Source organism: Leucoraja erinacea, chromosome 14 (genome assembly GCF_028641065.1).
Source record: "Leucoraja erinacea ecotype New England chromosome 14, Leri_hhj_1, whole genome shotgun sequence".
Classification (NCBI taxonomy): domain Eukaryota; kingdom Metazoa; phylum Chordata; class Chondrichthyes; order Rajiformes; family Rajidae; genus Leucoraja; species Leucoraja erinaceus.
The window spans coordinates 30,558,967-30,573,784 of record NC_073390.1 but is presented as its reverse complement, the minus strand read 5'-3'; the positions used below and the strand labels follow the sequence as shown (position 1 = coordinate 30,573,784).

The 14,818-nt window shown below is 40.6% G+C and overlaps 1 protein-coding gene across 2 annotated transcripts in view; it reads left to right on the top strand.

The window, feature by feature from the left end:
• The window catches only part of LOC129703502 (glypican-5-like), a 420,578-nt gene that overhangs the window by 157,076 nt on the left and 248,684 nt on the right, over positions 1-14,818 (top strand). For both annotated transcript variants that reach the window (XM_055646030.1, XM_055646029.1), the window contains exon 4: positions 3,104-3,237. In XM_055646030.1, the coding sequence (XP_055502005.1) occupies positions 3,104-3,237 (134 nt within the window). The remainder of the gene's footprint in view (positions 1-3,103; positions 3,238-14,818) is intronic.

Genomic DNA, 14,818 nt, shown 5'->3' with positions numbered 1-14,818 from the left:
ACCGAAAGGTCTGAATGACAATAAAGGATCTATCTATCTATCTATCTATCTATCTATCTATCTATGATGAATACATAAAATAACAAGAAAGCAAAATAAAAATCAGATAATGTGTGCCAAGCTGCAAGTCATCTTATTCCCCATCTCATGTCCTGTTGATCCATGGTTGATATTTTAATGCTGGTACATCTGTTTTTGCAGAGGAGTTTCGAGATGAATCGTGTAAAAGGCCTGGTGTTTTATTTATATGGAGATCTTCTTAAGATGTGTTGTCAATCAGAAGCAAGTAGTTGGCCATTACAACACAAGGTGTAAGACAAGCTGCAGGAGGAACTCAGCAGGCTGAGCAGCACATGTCAATGCTTCTGCTTAAGCTCCTGCATCAGGACCATACTAGGCAGGGTCTCAACCTGAAATGTTAACAATTCCTTCCCCACTACAGATGCTGCTTGACCCACTGAGTTCTTCCAGCAGCTTGTTTTTTGCTTCAGATTCCAACGTCCACCATTTCTTGTGTCCCCAACATGGGGTTGTTTATTTTTTCTCCGAATTGCAAACTGCGGCTATTCCATGGTAATATCCCAATCCACACCCCACTCTTGGAAACATAAAGTCAGTATTAAGGTAACTACTACAGGTTTCCAAAAGTAAGAATGCAAGACGTCAAGTATTATTTGAACAGAACAAACACATAAGCCATTGCCCTGTCTTCTTTTATTCATCTACCTGCAGAAACATGTTGAATTTGGCATCTCACCTCATCCAAGTGATCATTTTTCATGCATGTCCGTATTACAGTTGGCAGATTTTACCATCAGCTATGCAGTCAGAACCAAACTCTATTCTCAAAGAATGTCCATGTGTTTCCACTGGAGTAATTGGGGCCAGAAATCAGTTGCTTCCTGACCTGCTGAATAATTTCCAGGAATTTTAGTTTCTCTCCAGGAAATGTTTTGTGTTGTTCTGCTAATAAACTATATGTAGCTGTATGTACATTGAACGAATTTTAGCTTTCCTGAAATCAGCTGACCATTGAATAAGCCTGCACCACTCTAGATTGTAAGGTGTGTCAATTCGTTCACTTGCTGGATCATTGGGATTTCAGCTCCTCTCCTATCATGCAAATCTTGCCCAATAAAAAAGATTTTCCGATTAGATCGTAAGTGGTTAAGAAGTAAATATTTTACTGTATTTTACTGTAATTTTGGGTACCGACCCTATCCCAATAAATATCTAATAAATAGTCATTTGATTTCATATTGTTCAAATGACTTTGTAAGCTTGTCCTTGGATGTTGCAGCTATTTGGCCAGGGAACTGTAGACTTGACAGCAATGTTGTCTCTTTAATTGTTCTGATATTTTATTTGGCAATCTCTGCAAAAGGAACAGATCCATGCCTGGAATGTTGGGTTGATTCAATTGTTTTGTGTGATGTTTTTGGGCAAGTTTAGCTCTGGGAACAGTCTGCTGCAAGGATTTTATTTTCACTGTCTGGAAGAACTCGCTGTCTGGGAGAATTAACGGCTTCCACATGATGCTGACCTCAAACAACAGCACGGAGAGGCGCCTGTTGCATAATTTGGGAAAACAATTTCACTCTGAACCATTTTGTCTTCCACTGCCAGAAGTAATGCCAACGACTTTACGATGTGGAGTAACCGAGCAAAGAACCCAGTGTTTAACCCCCTCCACCCTTTCAAATGCACGACTAAATCCTTTGGAGTCTGCCTCAGAGGGCGGTGGAGGCAGGTTCTCTGGATGCTTTTAAGAGAGAGCTAGATAGGGCTCTTAAAAATAACAAATCAGGGGATATGGGGATAAGGCAGGAACAGGGTACTGATTGTGGATGATCAGCCATGGTCACATTGAATGGCGGTGCTGGCTCGAAGGGCCATATGGCCTGCTCCTGCACCTATTGTCTATTGTCTATTGAGTCCTTTGGAGATGTTGTGCTAGAATGTGCTGTCACTTCCAGAAATTTGTCCCCAACTTTCTTGGAATGCATTGTTTAAATCACTTGAATTGTATCCTGCCCTGTCATAGGACTAAAGCAACATTAAAGTCAACCATTCTAAATGACTGACAAAAGTACTTTATTTTGTAATCCCTTGTGTCCTAGTTTTCCATCCCTCATCCCCTCGATGTGTGGAACTGTTCCTGCCTGCGTTCTGTGTTATATTTCCAATGTTAACCAGAGATTTGCTTCCTACAGCCCCACATGTGCACTGGCGGCACTGGACTCCAGCTCATCAAAACATTTTGTTCATCTGTCCACTTTGAATTGTCAGTCTATTTTTTGAACATCCAGTGTTAAGAAGCAGAAATTTATTCGGACTAAACAGGTAGAACATGAGACCTTGGTAGGGTTAGACAATTTGCTATTGAACTAGATCATGACTGATCTTTCTCCAACACCAACATCCAGCCTTAAGGCTTTGAAAATCTAGAAATTTATTGATTTTGATTTGAATAATCAATTATTGAGCCTCTAGGATAGAGAATTCTGCAATTAACCACTCTGACCAATCATCATTTTAATCTCAATGCACTCCTCCCACATACTGTGAGATGGTGGCCCCCTAGTTTGGAATACCTTGGCAGGCGAGAACATCATCTCTGAATCCAACCTGTTGGACCCTCTTAAAAAACATTCACACTGCCTCTCATTCTTCTGAACTCGAGAGATTAGAGTTCTAATTGATCTCTTTGGATTCTGTACAATCACTCTTTAAGCATAGTAAAAACATTTATTTTTAAATGAGAATGTAGAAGAGCCAAGAAGAAGTTAAGAGCACACATTGGTGGACACCTAAATACTTTTGACGAGAGATTTATCCAAGGCGAAACTAGATATTTGGTTAACCTATTAATGTTGGCATTTTATATCAGTGAATTATTTCATCAATGAAGCAGCACTTAGATTTTTAGCATCCAGAATGAAATAATATTTGTTAAATGTCCGCATTAAGAATTAAAATTATGTAATTATGTGTGGTTTAAATTAACCTATATTTCTACTGCTGTTCTACACCATGTTGCAAATGCATTGAGCTTTGTTTACAAAAACACAATTTAAGTCTCATGTATGTCTTTGTGTTGCAGGTGAGTAAAGTTTGTGGCCAGCCCCAGGAGCGACCAATAGCTACAGAAATAGTAAGCACAGTACGGACACCAGCCACGGCCAGCTTCAAACCACAGGATGTCAGTCCATTCGCCAACCTAACCCAGAAAAGAAGGTACGGACAGATGGATGTTGGTATTGTCTAGTTAAAATTAAAGTTCTTCTATTTCCTTTTGGTATATTCCATCATGGACACATAAATAGCCAATGATCATTCATCTAGTTGGACAGTGTGGTTATAGATTGGGGCCTGCTAACCAATCTGAGTTGTCTTGGTAACATTTAATGTTTTATCCAAAAACATGATTGAAATCACACTATGGGAATCTTGGTTTCAGCCAGAGAGCCCATTATATAGTACTATCCTGGTGCAATTGTATCTTATTTTTCTTTGACCTATTTTTTTTAACAAGGGTAAAACGTAGCAATCTATTTTGCGTAGAACTGTGCTGTGATGAAATGAATTCTGCCCATGTGGAGCTTGGTGTTTCCAGTTAAAGTTGCAGTATGGAGCTTATAATTGCTTCATTGTTCACAGGCTGGGAGAGGAATAGGTGGCTATGCCTGCACTGCAATCTTTCCCTGTGCCTCTCCCTGTAGAGTTACCTGTTCGTCGACATTGAGTAGGCACTAGGTAAGGTTTGATACTGACACCCCATGGCCATCGAGGCTGCCAATTCCTATCGACTCAAGTTTGCAGATGAAAAGAAGCCATGGAATCATTTCTTGTTATGTGTCTGTGCTATCGGAAGGTCAGCCTAGAAAACTGGAGGGAGCATCAAAGAGATGAACCATCAGGGGCCCACCTCTTCATGCAGCAGTGGAGAGCATCAGTCAGCATTTGTTCAATCGTTCTACTGTTTCATTCCCAACTAGCCATTATCCCATTTCTGACTTTAAGGTACATTTGTCTTTGGTGATCTTTCCCATTTCCTTATAGATGTTTTTATTGTCTGCTTTCACTTTCCTCATAACTGTACTCTCACATTCTAATTTTGCATTTCCATTTCACTTTTGCCGAGTTCTAAACTGTTCCTAATTCTCAGGCTTGTTACTTTGACAACTTTTATATTCATTCTTAGCCTCTTTTGTTAGCTGTGGTTACTTTTTCCTTTTGTGTTTTTTCATTGGAAAGGAATGTATAACCGGTGCAATTCATGCCTTTCAGTGCAACCCCTCAATCTATCACAGCTCATTCATTTCTCATGCCTCTGTAGTTTTCTTTATTTAGCTTTAAGACGTTCATTTCAGATTGCACTACTTCACTTTCTGTCTTAAGAAAGAATTATATCATGCCATGTTGCTCTTCCTCAAAAGAGCCTGCACCAAGTTATTATTAACTAACCCCCTTCTCATTGCGTGGTACTCAACCTCAGATGAACTATGTTCCTAGTAAGCTCCTCCACATACTTGTTTTTTAAAAAAAAACATCATATGCATACTCCAGGATTTTATCCTCCACTATATTATTAATTTAATTTACCTGTCCTAATGTAGATCAAACATCCATAATGATTGTAGGACCCTAGTTACATGTTCCTCTATTCCGCTAATTATCTATTCCTCTAATTTCCTGTTTAATCTCACCCCTGACATTGCCAACACTGTGTGGAGGTCCATAAACAACTCTCACCAATGTTTTAAAATTTAAAGAGCTGAAGATGCTGGAGATTGCAAATAAAAACAGACCAGGCAGCATCTATGGAGAGAGAAATAGTCAACTTTTCAGGCCAATGACCTTACATCCTTGTTGTTAGCCTCTTGTTACCCACCACTCCTGAGAGCTCAATTCCCAGCTCCTTTCTGTGGACAGAATGAAAGTTTATGTTAAATTGTGTCACAAAATAATGTGTCATAACACAATCAATGCATTAATTCTGGAAATGTTAGCTATTGCCTCTCCATTATCATGTCTTTAATGAAGCTCCCCAAGTATCACAGCCACTTGGTTGTTTTACTGTTCAGATGTAGGACTCTCCCTTAGTCAGAAGAGCTGGAACCATTAACCTCTCTCATTACTGCTTTGATTTCATCTCTCACTAATAATCCACTCCACCATCTTTCCCATTTTTCCTCTACCTCCAAAATATGGAATATATTTGGATATTTAGCCCCCATCCTTGGTCACACTGCAGTTGTATTTCTGCAATTATACTGTATCCACTTACATTTATTAAATATATGTAGGAAGGAACTGTAGATGATGGTTTAAACCAAAGATAGGCACAAAATGCTGGAATGACTCAGCGGGACAGGTAGCATTTCTGGAGAGAAGGAATGGGTGATCTGAAACGTCACCCATTCCATCTCTCTAGAGATGCTGCCTGTCCTGCTGATTTACTACAGCATTTTGTGCCTATCTTACATTTATTTATTGCTTGTTCATCATTGAGTTCAGACACAGCAGTTTTTTTAAACCATTTTTAGCACGACTGAGTGTTTTTTACCATATACCTTTGTGTTGTCTGTCATATGAATCACATTTCCTTATGATGTTGAAAAGGGCCATTCAGTCCCTTAAGCCTATACTAAGAGCATTGCCATCAGTCCTATTCTTACAGTTTATTTTCCTCAAATTTATTTTCTTTTATATGCTCATTAACTCCCTCTCCCCTCCAACTCCACTCCTCCCCAGTATTCAATTTGTCCTGCCAACTATCTTGACCATGAGGCAAATTTGTAGTAACCAGTTGACCTGCCAAAATGTCTTAAGATGTGAGAGGAAGCCCATTCAGACACAAAAACAACTTGCAAACTCCACAAAGACAGCATCGGATTTAACCCAGTTTGCTGGAGCTGCAAGACATTAATACGAACTGCTGCACCACATTTGTAGCTTATTACTGTATTTCTTTAAGAGCTTTCTTTGTTTGCGCGGTCAGTTACACTCTGTACCTCCCTGATCCAATCTAGTTTTCCCTCCCCTAATTTGTTGACTTTTTAGCTTAATAGATTTATTTCCACTGGGATCATTTTCCCCTGCCAACTCACCAAATCACCCTCCCCCCCACCACCAATCCTCCTCACATTGATTTAGTTTAGTTTAGAGCCCATCACCATGCTGCTAATGTTTGAGGGAGGAATATTGTCTGAGGCACTGTGAGAACTCAAAATACATGATAAAACTGGCATAAAACTTTAAGACCATTAATGAAGAAGGGTTTTGGCCTGAAACATTGCCTATTTCCTTCGTTCCATAGATGCTGCTGCACCCGCTGAGTTTCTCCAGCACTTTTGTCTACCCATGAAACTTTAAATATTTGAATAGCCACCAGAGACATACTAGGCTGAGTGATTCTTATATTATTCAATAATTATATGAGTGTTTACCTTATAGTAATTATTCAACAGCAATGGACTTCAAATGTAATTTACTGCAATAATGATTCATACCTTTCACTGGCACATTGCTGCTTGAGGTTGCCTGTTATCGGCCTCAGAGTTCAATCATAACAGAATCTGTTCTCTAGGTGCCATCTTCTGCTCGCTTCCAATACCGTACAAGGTCTTTCTGTGAGAGGTGACATTCTCTGGTCCCAGTGTTATTTTAAAGTGTCATCAAGCCACACTCCCTGGCTTACTCGCTGTCAGCACTGTCACGGAGGTTGAATGCTTGTGAATGTCTCGGTGCCACGACTAGGAAATAGGTGAAAATTGTACTTGCCTTCTTTATTTACCCTGTTGAGGATCAAAGATCGCCTGAGTTGAAGCTGATTACTTTGTTTTTGCATCGGAGGGTCTCACTTCTGCTTTGGCACATTGTACTTCCGAATGGAACTATAATCAGAAGATCCACACCATTGTAAACCAAGGATTATACAGCTGTTTTGGGACAATGTTGCCATGCTCAGTGTCCACTGTGCTTTCACTAGATTGCATGTGAAAATGCAATCTAGTGAATGACGTCTAATGAATGACGTCTAATGACAATACAGGAGCATGGCTGCACGCACCACCGGACTTAAGAACAGTTTTTATCATCATTTCATCAGGCTTCTGAACTCATAAAAGCATCATATATATTGATTATTTTATTTATTATTATCTTTTATTTATCAAGGTCACTTTTATCTTATCTTTTTTTACCTTCATTTTATCCTTGTAATATCATTGCTGAGGTGACACGTTGTCTTGTCAAACACATTTCATTGTACCGTTGACCCTGTGTTAACCTACATATGACAAATAACCATATAACCATATAACAATTACAGCACGGAAACAGGCTATCTCGGCCCTACAAGTCCGTGCCGAACAACTTTTTTCCCTTAGTCCCACCTGCCTGCAATCATACCATAACCCTCCATTCCCTTCTCATCCATATGCCTATCCAATTTATTTTTAAATGATACCAACGAACCTGCCTCCACCACTTCCATTGGAAGCTCATTCCACACCGCTACCACTCTCTGAGTAAAGAAGTTCCCCCTCATGTTACCCCTAAACTTCTGTCCCTTAATTCTTAAGTCATGTCCTCTTGTTTGAATCTTCCCTATTCTCAAAGGGAAAAGCTGATGCACATCAACTCTGTCTATCCCTCTCATCATTTTAAAGACCTCTATCAAGTCCCCCCTTGACCTTCTGCGCTCCAGAGAATAAAGACCTAACTTATTCAACCTTTCTCTGTAACTTAGTTGTTGAAACCCAGGCAACATTCTAGTAAATATCCTCTGTACTCTCTCTATTTTGTTGACATCCTTCCTATAATTGGGCGACCAAAATTGTACACCATATTCCAGATTTGGTCTCACCAATGCCTTGTACAATTTTAACATTACATCCCAGCTTCTATACTCAATGATCTGATTTATAAAGGCTAGCATACCAAAAGCTTTCTTTACCACCCTATCTATATGAGATTCCACCTTCAAGGAACTATGCACAGTTATTCCCAGAGCCCTCTGTTCAACTGTATTCTTCAATTCCCTACCATTTACCATGTACGTCCTATTTTGATTTGTCCTGCCAAGGTGTAGCACCTCACATTTATCAGCATTAAACTCCATCTGCCATCTTTCAGCCCATTCTTCCAAATGGCCTAAATCACTCTGTAGGCTTTGGAAATCCTCTTCATTATCCACAACACCCCCTATCTTGGTATCATCTGCATACTTACTAATCCAATTTATCACACCTTCATCCAGATCATTGATGTACATGACAAACAACAAAGGACCCAACACCGATCCCTGAGGCACCCCACTAGTCACCTGCCTCCAACCCGACAAACATCCATCCACCATTACCCTCTGGCTTCTCCCATTCAGCCACTGTTGAATCCATCTTGTCACCTGCATTTATACCCAACAGTTGAACCTTCTTAACTAACCTTCCATGAGGAACCTTGTCAAAGGCCTTACTAAAGTCCATATAGACAACATCCACTGCTTTACCCTCGTCAATTTCACTAGTAACCTCCATTAAAATAAAACTGAACTGAACTGACCTGAACGAACTGAACTGAACACCTCTTGGGACCTAACAGATCCCCAAGACCTTGGTGAGACGTCCACCTCTGAAATTTTGGCTCTGCAGCAATCTGAGCCCAATCTTTTCTGAGGAAGGAGTATAATTTTGGGCCACTTTGTTGCCGGAGGATCCCTTTGCCTTAATTATAGTGTAGCCAGTGTGTAATACAGGTCAATTATCTAAAAACAACAATGTGCAGGCAAATTGCCAATACTGGTGTTGGTTAATGGATAAAGGACGGGGCTAAACAGTAGAAATAAGTATCAAAGAAGTAGGTGCAGAAATGGGTTCTCCTCCCTCTTTCACCATCTGCCAAGAAAAAAACAGGGAGAATGTCTGTGCCTCCTTAAAACAATCCTTTGGGGCCTTTACAGGACAGTCATGATTCAAAATTATCACAGGCATTAGCCTATTTATTTTAAATGGGCTAATGTCTCCATTAAAATAAAGCTCAAAATATTCCTGTGAGCATATTACATTTATGCTAACACTAATCCCTTCTAAGCTACAGTATAAGGCTGATTTGGCAAGATTTGTGGGTTGATGGGTAAGCTTGCCCTGCTGGCAGCAGGCACTCAGAAAATTGGCCACATTAATTCTGCCATTAGCCTCTCATTTCACTGTAAGGAGCAGCTAATTACACTCCTTTGTAATCCTGCAACCCAATTATGTCATTTCTAATGTGCTAGTTCACAGCTAAAGTCATTATTTACTGCACTGCATATGCAGTAATCCTGTGATTCTCACTAGTCTGTGGTTAACTTCTTCAACACCAATTGTTTCTCTTTGGTTGCTGTTCTTACTTTTCCTTTCATATTTTACCCACAATGTTGTCTGGTTCTGTGTACTTGGGCTAAATTATGGTCCGTGCCCGAGGATTCCAACTTGAAGTAAGATCTCGACCCAAAGCAACACCTATCCATTCCCTCTACAAATGCTACCTGACCCATTGAATTCCTCCAGCGTTTTGTGGTTTGCTCAAGATTCCATCATCTGCAGTTCCTTGTGTCTACAGCCTAAAGAAGGTTCTGTTCCAAGACAAACATGCCCAATATACTTGCCCAATCAGTCTGAAGAAGGATCTCGACCCGAAACGTCACCTACTCCTTTTCTCCATAGATGCTGCCTCACCCACTGAGTTTCTCCAGCAGTTTTTATCTACTGCCCAATAGACTTCCTGTCTTATAAAACCCCATAATTCCATTCCCAGTTTCCTACAGACAGTAGATCAGTGACCCAGCCTTTTATTTCTGCCTTTGGAAAATGTTACAATGCATTGGGAACTGGGCTGAATGGGAATGGTGATTGTGGGAATGTTCTGTGAGGGAATAGGTAGCAGGCTGTGGGATGTAATTCATGTTCAGAGCCCTGTGCCTTCTTAATTTAAGGTGCCAGTATTCCAGACCACTGGTGGTCCCCTGGTGCTGATAGAGCTAGTCTTTGTCCAAGAACCAGGCTGTTCAAGATGTTGAGGGCTTGATATCATAGGCCCACTTGAACTCCTGATCACAAGCGATTTCTAGAGGGAGCAAATGGACAGTCACCTCAAGCCCAAGAGGGCTATGGTACAAAGATTCTGATGGGAATCCACTCATCTAGTCAGCCGCGTTGATTGAAGCAAGAACTTTAGACTCTAAATAAAACACCGCTTTTACAAACAGAGCAATTGTCTGCACACTGAGCCAGCTTAATCAGACTCTTTGTGGTTGTCGGTTCTAGTAATATCAAGATTCAGTGTTGCATTCACGTCAGCATCAATGGGTGTATCAAACCAGAAGATATTTTAGAATTGGACTCACATTCAAAATAAATTATGCTTCCATCTATTGCTAGGGCTAATGCATTTAAAATATTCAAAGGGAAAACATGTAATCAAACATAGAATGGTACAGAACAGGAACAGGCCCCTTGGCCGGCGATGTTTGTGCCAAACCTGATGCCAAATTAAACTATTCCTTTCTGTCAGCACATGGTCTGTATGTCTCCATTCCCTGCTTAATTATGTGCCTTTCTAAAAACCGCCTAAGTGCTGTTATTGCATCTGCTTCTACCACCATCCCTGGAAGTGCGTCTAGGCACCCTCTACTCTCTGCGTACAAAAGAACTTGCCTCGCATATTTCCTTTAAACTTTCCTCCTCTCACCTTAAAGCTATGGCCCTCCAGTTTTTGACATTTCCATCTTGGGGGAAGAAGGTCCTGACTTTCTACCCTATCTATGGCACTCAATATTAGATAGTTCTATCAGGTTTCCCCTCAGCCTTCGATGCTATAATCCAAGTATGCTCAATCTCTCCTTATACCTAATACTCTCGAATCCAGTCAGGTTTCTGATAAACCATTCCTGCACCCTTTCCAAATCCTCCGCATCTTTCCTGTAATGGAATGGCCAGAACTGTTCACAATATTCCACATGCGGCCCCACCAAAGTTTTACAAAGCTGTAACATGCCTTTCCATATCTTTTGCTAAATGTTCCAACCCAATGAAGGCAAGCATTCCATGCGCTGCCTTTATCCCCCAGTACATTTGTGTTATTCCTTTCAGGGATCTATCGACTTAAATCCCAAGAACCCTCTATATATCAATACTGTCTGTCTTTAACTGTATATACTTTCCCTTTCCATTGGACCTCTTGAGATCCAACACCCCATATTCGTTTGAATCAAACTCCATGTTATTATTGTACTCCTCAATCTCATTCCAGAGCTTGATTTGTGTTCTTGCCCCTCCACTGTGGTCAGAAGGTCAGAATTGCAGTTGTTGGATTCCTGGTGAACCATGGAGCAATATTCACCACTGACAGCACAGGCATTTATGTTTCATGGTTGGCATCCATCCATCTGCGAGAGATGACCGTGCAGCTTTGACGTTGTCCTGCTTGGAGAGGGCATTGTTTCATCTGTGGTTGCATTTCCTGCTGTGGATGACTAGGCCTATCCTCGACAGGTATAGCCTCTCACAACTTCCGCAGGTGAAGTTGTCTCTGGCCGTTGGATTGGGGAGTGTGTTGCTGTTACCATTGACCATTTTCTGGTGATGGCATCTGGCCTTCATGGTCTTGAGAGGAGCATCAGAAAATCCTTCATCAGTGTGACTTGTCAGAACATTTCCGGTCTTGATGGTTACCTGGCTGAGTTCTTAAAAACCTGCACGGCCCAACTGGCTGAAGTTTTTGGTAACATCTTCAACCTAATATTACTAAGGCCTGAGGTTCCCACCTGCTTTAATAGGATATCAATAAGAAGAATTGAGTGATAGAGCTCAATGACTACTGACTGGTGGCGTTAATTGTGTTCGGTCCCCTGCCCTACTCTTTCTATACCCATGACTCTGTCGTCAAATTCAACTCCAATGCCATCTTTATATTCGCCGATGATACCACCGTTTTTAGGCAAATAATGATGAGTACAGGAGGGAAATTGAAAATCAGATTGAATGCTGCCAGAATGACTACCTTGGTCCCAACATTAGCAATCCCAAGGAGCTGATTGTTGACTTCAGGCGGGGAAAGTCATGGATCCACAAAGCTGTCTTCATTGATGGAACCGCAATGGGGAGAGTCAACATCTTCAAGTTCCTGGGCGGGCATATCTCTGAAAGTCTGTTCTGAGGTTGTGAAATATGCAAACAAAATATAGGTCCTCCTTTAATCAAGCTGGTATATTAATAATAGCATAGGGATGAAATTATGGCTTGAAGGTTTCCGTACTGTGAATTTGAATAACCTAGAAAGTGTCTGCATTCTTCTTGACAAAACAAGACAGGAGGATCATTGCACCATATGAGAAGGGATGAGACAATTCAGTGTATCACGCAGAATCTTATTGTACAATTTGTGTACAATTTGCTCTTCCAAGGATTATTTTTACCTAATGGATCTCCATTGGAAATGTTCAGTATTTTTTATTCTTTGCATCTTTTGAATGGGTCAATTGAGAGAGACTTCAGGATATGTTTAGCTTGTGTAGTACTATATATTCCAGTAGTTTAAACTGATACCAGGCATTCTCATGGTCCTGGCAGCTCAATAGTTAGTGTGTTCCACACAATATTGCGCATGTAGTTATAACCTTGAACACTGTTTCCAGAGAAATATCGTTCTCCCGTTAGAACAAAGAGTGAGCGAAAATTATTTCATGACAACATAGGTCAACAGTTCAGGAAACTGCCTAGAATTTGTACATAATGAGTAATATTGTACATTATCCATGTAATCTGTTGCCCTGTTACAGTGTGTTATCCTGTTAACTTGTATTACATTATTCTCATGTATTACCTAAAGACAGCTAAATCAACACTATGGATTAGCTCTACACTAGTGGCTAATTAGAATTTGCAAGTAGATTTATGTAAGCTTTGATCACAAGGAATTACAAAGCCTAACTGAGGGAACATTGCCCAAAGCAAGAAATTAAGGACAACCCCCTAAACTGTGCCAGCTCATGACTTGTCTCTATCTATCCTGCCAAGCGAGATGTCAATGAGGAATGCAATACGTCAGCTATGCTTAATACACTGTGATTTGCACCCGTGTTCCCTTTGATACCTCATCTGTACAGGAAAACCTTTGGAGGGAAGTTCATGATTTTTGGTGAATTTGAAAGCACTGAGGTAGTTAGACACGTTTTGACTCTGGAATTACATAATAAGGGCACCTTGAAAATCTCATGATGTCAGGGGTGTCAGGAAGAAAATCTTGTCTATTTGGGTCAAAATGCAATCGTATGCCCTGGTTTGTACCGTATTTGTGCCCAAGGCAAACAATTGGGATTGGCCAAAAAGACATGTGAGACAGCGCTGCGGTGCCAAACTGTGGTATCCACAGTTCCAGGTGGGACCACACAAGCTTTAGTGCAGATGCTAACACTTGATTGTATTGCAATGACAGAAGGGAATCAGTCCTTAAAGGCACAATCCCTCTGGCAGCCGGACAACAACCACACACAAGGTTAAATAACAATTTGCACTTTTATTCACCCTTCCAATGTACACAACTTCGTATGTTTCCACATTATACCGAATCAGCCCATGTCCTGCTCACTCATGTAACTAATCTACATCCCTTGGTAAGTCTGTTGTCCTCATAGCTTGCTAACCCATCTATTTTTGTAATAACAAACTTGGCAACAGTACACTTGGCATTTTAATCCAGATAGATTGTCAGACCAACTGGCTGGAAGTTTTTTAGGTGCCCTACTAGTTATTGATAAAGTGACCAATTTATCCCAAGGCTGTTTGCTGCAATGACCAAACCCCTAACCGTGCCAGTGTATTGTGTTCAACTTACTTTGTTCAGTCTTACTTTGTACAGTTTCCTTTTTATATGAAACCATAATGAATTCCTTCTGTAGTCATCTTCAAAGAACTCTGGCAAAGGTATCTAACTTGTTTTCACTTTCATCAGCTTTGATTGAGTGTCTTATGATTTTCTAAATTCCATGCTGTTACCTCCTTAGCAATGGGCTTCATAATATTCCCACAGATGGATGCAAGACTTTCTGTCTCCCTTTTTTCTGAAACAACGAGGCTAGTTGTTTTCTAATCTTCTGGGAGCTTTCCATATTCTTGGGAATTTCAGTAGATTACAACCAAAGCATCCGTATCACTGCATGTATTTTCTTCTAAGGCCCTCAGATACAGGAGCTATCAGACTTCAGTTTCACGGTTTCCCTGGAGGTTGTTTTAAGTCCCTCGAGCTCTTTGAATATTTATTACTTTTGGTATTTAATTTAATTTAGTTTAGTTTAGTTTAGAGTACTGGGAAGAAACTGGAGCTTCTGGAGAAACCCTATGCAGTCACGGGGAGAATCTACAAACTCTGTTTAGACAGCACCCATTATCTCGATGGAACCTGGGACCCTAACGCTGTAAAGCGGCTACTCTACTGCTGTGCCACCGTGCCACCCTTATTTATGCCATTTCCTTTCAAAACTGATGCAAAATAATTATTTAGAGTCTCCACCATTTCTCTATTTCCTGCTATTATTGTCCCAATCACGTCCTCTATTTCCAATATTTCCTTTAGTTAGTCTCCTTTGTTTTTAATATAGCTGTGGAAATTCATACTGACTTATGATGTTACCTGCTGATTTATTCTCAAACGCTATCTTCTCCTTCTGTGTGAGCAGAGGGGACCCTGCCTGTCACTGGATCCCTGTCCTTCAGTAGGAGAAAGATGCATGCATGAACAGATCACATCTCTACAACGACAGAAAATGGTGGGGAGA